Source organism: Bidens hawaiensis, unplaced genomic scaffold (genome assembly GCF_021521415.1).
Source record: "Bidens hawaiensis isolate Kalapana, Puna unplaced genomic scaffold, B.hawaiensis_p1.1 tig00037271_1, whole genome shotgun sequence".
Lineage (NCBI taxonomy): Eukaryota > Viridiplantae > Streptophyta > Magnoliopsida > Asterales > Asteraceae > Bidens > Bidens hawaiensis.
In genome coordinates, this window is record NW_027496508.1 from 44,657 (window position 1) to 53,256 (window position 8,600).

Genomic DNA, 8,600 nt, shown 5'->3' on the forward strand with positions numbered 1-8,600 from the left:
TGTCTGGATCTCATAGCCCTATTCTCATTACCACCCCCACTCTGTTGTGTAGACCTGTTTTGACTGCGTTCTACACGTTCATTTGTGCACTCTTTAGCAAAGTGTCCATTCTGTTGACAGTTATAACACCGCACCTTTGACTTATCAAAACCTGGTCTTTCACCAACAAATTTCTACCAGTTTTCTTCATAAACCTTTTAACCCTTCTCACAATCATCGCCATCTGCCACTGCAGATCCATATCTTCCAGATCATCAGTATCGATCTGATCATAGTCTTCGTCTAACGTTGCAGGATCAACAATCTTGCCTTTAATGTAATTTTCATACGAAGCAATGAAAGATGCATAGAGAGCAAACTGCTGTTCAGCAGATTTAACACTCATGGGCATCTTAGAGTAGTTGTTGTTAGGAACACTTGAAGAGAAACTACCCTTGGTTGCTTGAGGTTTAGAAGCATTTGTTCCTCCAGCTACAAAACACACATCACCATCCATGTTGAGAGTTACATGACCTTCATGTGTTGAGTTAGCGCCCTAGTCTCCCTTTGAGTAGTAAGCAGACGATTCAGACTTCGAACTTGAACTTAAGTTAACCTTTGCACCATACATTCCCGGATCCTGAACCTGATCAGTTGGTGTCTCTTTTCGAACCATGTTAAGTTCAAAAGTTCGTAGTTTGTTGACTGCTGTTTCCAAGTCATAGTCGGCAAACTCTTTGTCTTCTCTCATCAAGACAGTGTACATCTCCCATTTCGGTGGGAGAGCATCAAGGAGTTTTTCCACGATCTCCTCTTCTTTGTAAGCAATGAAATAATTACTGAGTTTGGTCATCAGGTGATAATATCTCGTGATGATATCATCAAGTGATTCATTCTTCAAATACTTGAACACCGAGAATTGGGTTTTGAGTAGTTTAATCTTGGATGCACGAATCCCCACATTACATTCAAATCGGTTTTCAAGTGCTTCCCAAAGCTCTCTGGCGGTTTAATACTTCCTGAAGGTGTGAAGAATCTCTTGTGGAAGAGCCATTGTTATCGCTGCATGAGCTTTGCTTTCAGCCTCATACATTTTCTTTTCTTCCTCTTCCGTCTTGTTGTATTTCTTAATCTGTTCACGACCCTCATACAGAGCAGTTGGTGGAATGTATCCATCTTGAATACACACCCACATCTTAGCATCTTGGTATTTAACATACTGCTCAAACCGATCCTTCCAAGCCACAAAATCGGTACCCTTTAGCATCTTCGGTGCCTTAGTAGCTGAACCCGCTTCCACTTCCATCTTCACCAGTTCCGTAATATTTATTGAAGTCATCTTTTACGAAACGAAAATACAAAGAAACCCGAAAAATAAAAATTTTATTCTTAACAGTACTTTAGGCGAAGTTGTGGATAACTTCGCTTAAGACTTAACTTCGCTTGAATTCTTAACTTCGCTTTCCTTTTTAAATTCGCCTGATTTGGCGAAGTTGTGAGGTAGGCGAAGTTGTGGATAACTTCGCTTGAGATAAGCGAACTTGTGATGTAGGCGAAGTTGTGGATAACTTCGCTTAACCTTATATCTTCGCCTAAACCCTACAAACATTAGCGGCAACTTCGCCTGATGAACACGATGATTTTGCAGGTTTGATTTTGACGTTTTGCGAGGTATGCGAAGGTGTAATGGGTTGTTTTTGATGGTGGGAGGTGAGTAGGACACAAAAACTCGGTAAACTCGTCCCGCGAATAGTCGAACGGAACGATTTCTACACCCGCGTGATAATCCCGAACCACACAATCACGAGCAAAAGCTCTGATACCAATTGTAGGTTCCCAGCCGGATCTACACGGAATATCTCGTTCTACGTAGGTGCGGAATCCCTACGTAAGACGATACGAGCGTAGAAGACGATACACGTAACACGATCAAACACACGTTACAATAAACAAAGACACGTTGTATTGCAACTGGAAACACGTGATTCACTGATCACCGATTACACAACTCGTAAACTCGTTACCTCTAATTCTCTGAAACACAGCCGTAACCTAGCAGTTTATATAACACGACAACTTCGCCTAGCATGTTTAGGCGAAGTTGTTCCTAACTTCGGTTGTTCCACAAGTTCGCCTATATCAGCGAACTTGTGAGAACTTCGCTTACATCCAAATACAAATTCAACTAACTCGATTACAGACACTAGACACTGAACTACTGACATCATGTACCAACACGAATGATGCACGAGTGGTTGTGAAGTTTCTTAAGAAGTTGTTTACTCGTTTCGGTACTCCGAGAGCTATTATTAGGGATCGGGGAACCCGTTTTTGTAATACCGTCATGGAGAAAGCGTTAGCTCGTTATGCAGGGTTACTCATCATACCTATACTGCCTATCACCCTCAGACGAATAGTCAAGTCGAGAATGCAAATCGAGGGGTGAAGAGGATTTTGGAGAAAACAGTTGGGGCTAGTCGGAAATATTGGTCGGAGAAGTTAGATGATGCATTGTGGGCATTCCAAATCGCATACAAGACTCCGTTGGGTACTACACTGTTTATGCTTGTTTACGGTAAGTCTTGTCATCTACCGGTTGAATTAGAGCATCGTGCTTATTGGGCGTTAAAGACGGTTAATGTCGATCTCACCGAGGCTGCCAGGAAGAGGTACTTTCAAATTCATGAGTTGGAGGAGCTTCGGGATGCGGCATATTCTCGATCATTGAATATTAAAGAGAAGACGAAAGCTCTACATGATCGATGGTTGAAAGGCGGCAAGGAGTTCAAGAAAGGTGATTAGGTATTATTATTTAACTCTCGTTTGAAGTTGGTTGAAGGAAATTTGAGATCAAAGTGGACGGGACCATACTTGATGAAAGAAGTTTTCCCCTATGGAGTGGTGGAGTTGGAGAATCCAGATAATGGAACATCTTGGAAGGTGAACGGTCATCATTTGAAGCACTATCTTGAAGGCAAGAGGAATCAATCGAGATGGAGGAAACTCCTCTCGATGCATCGCACTGAATTGTCACACGTGGATCTTGAGTGAAAAATCGAGTGTAGAGTTTGTACATTCTTTTCTATTTTTATTTCTATTTTATTTTTTATTTTATCTTGAGTCACTAATGTAGTTTTTTGTAGTTGTTCTTTATTTTTAAGTTTTTGTAAGTTTTGAGGAAAGATATAACGGAGATCCCCTTGGAGTAGAATGAAAAATTCAAGTGTGGGAATGGAGCAGCAGGAGCCATATACTTTTATGATTATTTATTTGCTGTTTTTATTCATGTTTATTATTATTGGATGGGATGGGTGGTCTAGTTACATACTTTGAATGATTAAAATCTATTAAATTGATAAGATGAATGTTTAGATATTGGTGTATTGTTGTTGTTTCTGTTCATGTACGAGGGAAATGAGCTACTAGTTGTTGAGCACGTTCGGAGATGGAGGGCATTTATGGAAGAAGATTTTAGCTTTATACTTCACTCGTATACTACCGGCTAAGTCTCTTCCTTTTTACTTTGTTTTTATGTTTTTAATTTTAATTTTTTAGCTTTGTTTTGTTTTTATTTATTTTTTGTATTTTTAGGTTTTGTTTTGTTTTTAAATTATTGAGTCATGTTTCCGTCCCTGCATTGAGGACAATGCAAATTTTAAGTGTGGGGATAGGAACACATGTCTTTAATTTGTTTTGTTAACTATTTATTAAAAAAATTGAAAAAAAAAGTTTTGAAAAATGTCAATTGAATTTGTTTCTTTTTGCATTTTAATGGGACATGAAGATACTTATCGGGAATCGATTTTTCAAACTACTAATAATAAGATATAATTAAAAGAGTACGCACTTAACTTGGGATGTGTCGGTAGGTTCAGCCTTGAGAATGAAAGTGCAGTTTGATAGTTGCTGTAAACGATATAATATGATTTTTAGTGGGATACATGTTATGTCTATATAAAATACGAGATGAAAGGTCGGGCTATAATCAAGCCTCATTTTTTAGTTTGATTATAGAAAATTATAAATTTTATAGAAATCTGAATACATTATCATACGATGCTTGGGTAGGTTTACGTTAGAGTATTCTGTGTAGCTGGTGATATAAACTTAAAACTTGCACTTCTAGTTTTAGTGGTTAACACTTCATAGGCGTATGGTTTTATAGCCTTAAATCCTGTATTGATGAGATGCTCCGGGGTTCAGAAACCATGGGTCTGTGTGCAGTTATTCATATGGGTATTCATATTTCCTAAGTTGATTTATGGATATTTCAAAAAGCCTAAAAAGAGCAAACCCGTAGTTTATCTGCCAAATTATAAGTCATTAAACATGATTACAAAGCGCTTTAAAAGTACAAATTCACTGCTGACTTGATCATACACGCTGTTAGTCATATGGGGTCCCCATGCTCGCGTCTCATTACCATTAAGAAACAGACCACACGAGACACGTCATATGTAATCCCTATAGATGAATTCGTGCATACTCACCTATGGAGATTGGACTTTGGGGTGTTGCTTGAAAACAGAGGTATGTCATGTAGTGGGGAACACTGGCTAGTTAGTTGAATAATTGAACCTTAATCGTATCTAATGGCTGCTTGGTAGACTCTGATGCTTAAACTTAGGTGGATAAACTATATCCTTGATTGTCTTAGCTATTCATGAAAAATATGAGGTTTAAGTCAAGTTGTGGTGGTTTGATCCGGTAAAATCTAAAATAAAACGGGTCTTGACTATGGGTTCCACTAGATTAAAAATAATAATAAATAATAGTTGGATCTTACTTGTCCCAGTAAAGACAAATGCATGGGTTTAAGTGTACAACAATATCGGTGATCGCAGTTTTTGCGTTGTTCTAAATTTTAAGATAACCCATATGTTTTTAAGACCGTATTTCTCCGATTCTGATCCCATTGCAAAAAACTTTTTCAGGGACGAAAAATGTTTAAGTGTTGGGATATTTGATGAGGTCTAAAATATACATATTATTATATAAACATTCCCTACACTTTTATATACTTTTGGGCCATGTTTTTATTGAATGTTATTCTTAATTGGTTCATATTTAAGTTTTAAGGTTTCATGAGACTATAAGCTAAAATAAAGTACTTTAATTATATTGAGACCAACGAATGAATAAGTGGTGTATAATTATTGTATTTAGCTTTTTTAGTTTATTAGTTTTATTTAGTTTATTAGTAAGAAAGTGGGTACTTTAAGCATGCTTTTGAATTTCAGGTTATGGTGCATTAAACAAAACTATTAATGGAAATTACTTTGAGAACCAAATAAATAAGAAAGGAAACATGGAGGGGCTGTTGTGAAAATGTGAAATTACTTCACTTTCTTAAGAAATATGTTTATGGAGGGTCTATTAGCAAAGGCCACGTGATGTCAGATTGTTAGGCCCATATTTAAATTATTAACCGACTCAAACAATGTATAAATTTATGATTATGGGGGATTTTGGAGGGTATTGAGAGCCGGAAGTCAATGCTAGCAGCAACAGTATATTACTATTACTAGAAGTTGGCGCACCTTTTTGGTTACCACGTCAATTCATTCTTTTAGTGAAGTTGTATAACAAACCATAAAACAATCAAAAAAGAAATAAAATAACTAGAAGAAGAGGTGAAGAAATTAGAAGAAAAAAAAGAAGAAATAAAACAAAGGAAGAATGGAGAATGTAAAGAAAGAAAAATTCCATCCCACAATGGTGGAGGAAAGAAAATGGAAGGCTTCTACCATGGTATAAATTGGATTACTAATTCTTATCCCACATCTCTAGATTACAAAATTTGTAAGATCTTTATAAGGAAGAGAGCTCACAAGATAATATTCTTGTGTACCAAATCACACCAGTAGTCCTAGCGGAGGGTGCGACGCACGCGCTCGGGCTCGGGCGATGGGCGCAATGTGGCGCTTTGATGGCGCACTTTGCACACTCGCATCGTCGCGAGCCGCTTAAGGGCCGCCTTAGTATTTTTGCTCCTCCGTGCGACGCGAAGGAGTACGCTAAAAATTCTTCGCGCGACGCGAAGTTGTAATAGTTATCCAGAAAGTTCTTTGTCCTTCGCGCGACGCAAAGATGTTCTTCGCACTACGCAACGTGGAAGTCACGCAACGGTGACACGTTACCTGACACGTGTCGTGCTACGTGGCATAGCTAGGGCTGACTCGACAACCCTACATCAACTTCGCACGATGCGAAGGTTTATTTGTGCGACGCGAAGATGCTCAATTTCAAATTCAAATAGGGAGGAATTCTGGACTTCACTCTTCGTCCTAAATCAAATTTTCTCTCTCAGAATTTCTTATATAAGGCTAATATTATACCCAAGTAGTTGTAACGGTACCTCTCTGATCGAAAGAAACTTATACATGAATCCAAAAGCTCTACCTTAACTAGGTAAGACATTGTGCCATCGTGTAAAGTGCCATGTCTCGTGATTATCGTTATGATTATGGGTTTATACTAATATAGATATACTACATTATGTTTAATCTAGATGCTTGACACCAGAAGAATTGTTAAAGATAAACTTGCAAGGTGAGACATTCGAGTTTTTGCACAACTCACATTTGCGTGAGACAATTGATTTTCAATACTGTCATGATGCTTTTCTAAACCCATTAAACTCATGATAGATAGTCTAAATATTTTCGAATGTATTTCCAAAGGATTTAAACTACATTACAATGATTAAGTCTCTGTAGACTTACGGGATGGTTACTACTGGTATTGTGGGGTTTTGTATACAAGGCTTGCCTACTGGGCTATTACACGCTACTTATTGGACAAGTATTAGCCAATAAGTAATATGACCACAGTTACAGATGCGGTCGAGTGACAAGTACCTTTCAGTAATTTGTAAGTAGTCAGAAGTAAAAACATCTTAATGCTGTAACTGTAAATGGTGTCATTTATAAATGAATGTACTCACCAGTATTTCCTGCTGATTAAATATTTTAAACATGTTTCATGTGAATTTTTAGAGACAAAGGAATGATGCCTGCGGGCTTCCAACTTAAATAAGTGGCTTGTCACCAGAATAAAGAAACGTGAATTCTTCCAACATGTAGTTAATAACATGGGGGCAGGAACCTTAACCAACCCAGCTATACCCCCAAAACCAGGAAAACCCACTTCCCCATGATGACCTCATAAACCAATCTCAGTTTGAAAATTGGTGGATGACCGATTGGCAATTTCACACGATAACAACGAATCTGTACTTACCGTTCCAGCCCGAAACTGCCAACTACCGCACGATGACACTGGAGATGATCACACAACTCCGTCATTATGGGGAAGAGCTTGTGGAAACCGCCAACCGACTGAGAGACATCGGGGAAAGCATGACATGGAGATATTATGATAGAGAACCATATATATAATATAACTAATATATATATATATATATATATATATATATATTTATTATCGTAATTTCCTTCTTGTAAAAAAAATAATGGTGTGTATGTATAAAATATAGTGATGCATATATAGATTAGGCGTAGAATATAGTGATGCATATGTATAAATATATATATAAAAGATTATATGTCGCAAAGCTCGACGATTTTGACATATTCTGTGCTTATGTGTTAATATTGTTTGTGTTTATTAATATCTTTCTTATTTTATTATCTAATTACGATATTAATATTCCTTCATTGTTTGGAATTCAGATGTCAAATGAAGTTTCTGTTAACAACCGTGAAAATAATCATGAAAATTCCAATCAAGAAAATGCTCTGAATATGAATGCTATTGACAATATGATAGCTAAGAGAATTGCTGAAGCAATCCCTCAAATTGCTGAAGCCATTAGACAACCAGTAACTGTCATTAGAGATAGGACCGAGAGCAACAAACGAAAATCTAACACTGAAGCTAGTAGCAGAGTGAATGGAGGAAATAAAAATAAACTACCTAAAAAGTTAAAAAACTAATGGTTGTAGTTACAAGGATTTCTTGGCCTGTAAGCCAACCGAATTTTCTGGAAATGAATGAGCCATTTCAGCATTACATTGGTTAGAAAAGACAGAAGCTGTTATAAGAATCAGTAAATGTGCTGAAGAAGATAAAATATTGTATGCTTCTAATCTCTTTATTAATGAAGCATTAGAATGGTGGAATACAGTCCTCCAGGCAAAAGGAAGCAATATAGTTTACATCATGACCTGGGGAGAATTCAAAGAATTGTTAGAAAGGAAATTTTGTCCACCACATGAAAGAGAAAAGATTGCTTCTATGTTCTTGAACCACAAGAAGGATCTGGAGACTTACAGGATGTTTCAAATGTTTTAAACTACATTATAGTGATTAAGTCTCTGTAGACTTACAGGATGGTTACTACTGGTATTGTGGGGTTTTGTATACAAGGCTTGCCTACTGGGCTATTACACATTACTTATTTGACAAGTGTTAGCCAATAAGTAATATGACCACAATCACAGATACGGTCGAGTGACAAGTACCTTTCGGTAATTTGTAAGCAGACAGATGTAAAAACATCTTAATGCTGCAACTGTAAAATGTGTCATTTATAAATGAATGTACTCATCAGTATTTCCTGCTAATCAAATATTTTTAAACATGTTTCAGGTGACTTG

The 8,600-nt window shown here is 37.1% G+C and overlaps 1 protein-coding gene across 1 annotated transcript in view; it reads left to right on the forward strand.

Moving 5' to 3' along the window:
* The window catches only part of LOC143589197 (uncharacterized), a 32,908-nt gene extending 24,971 nt beyond the window's left edge, over positions 1 to 7,937 (forward strand). The window contains exons 8-10 of the mRNA XM_077070030.1: positions 2,585 to 2,773; positions 2,819 to 2,919; positions 7,674 to 7,937. Coding sequence (XP_076926145.1) covers positions 2,585 to 2,773; positions 2,819 to 2,919; positions 7,674 to 7,937 — 554 coding nt within the window. The remainder of the gene's footprint in view (positions 1 to 2,584; positions 2,774 to 2,818; positions 2,920 to 7,673) is intronic.
* The last annotated feature ends 663 nt before the right edge of the window (positions 7,938 to 8,600 follow it).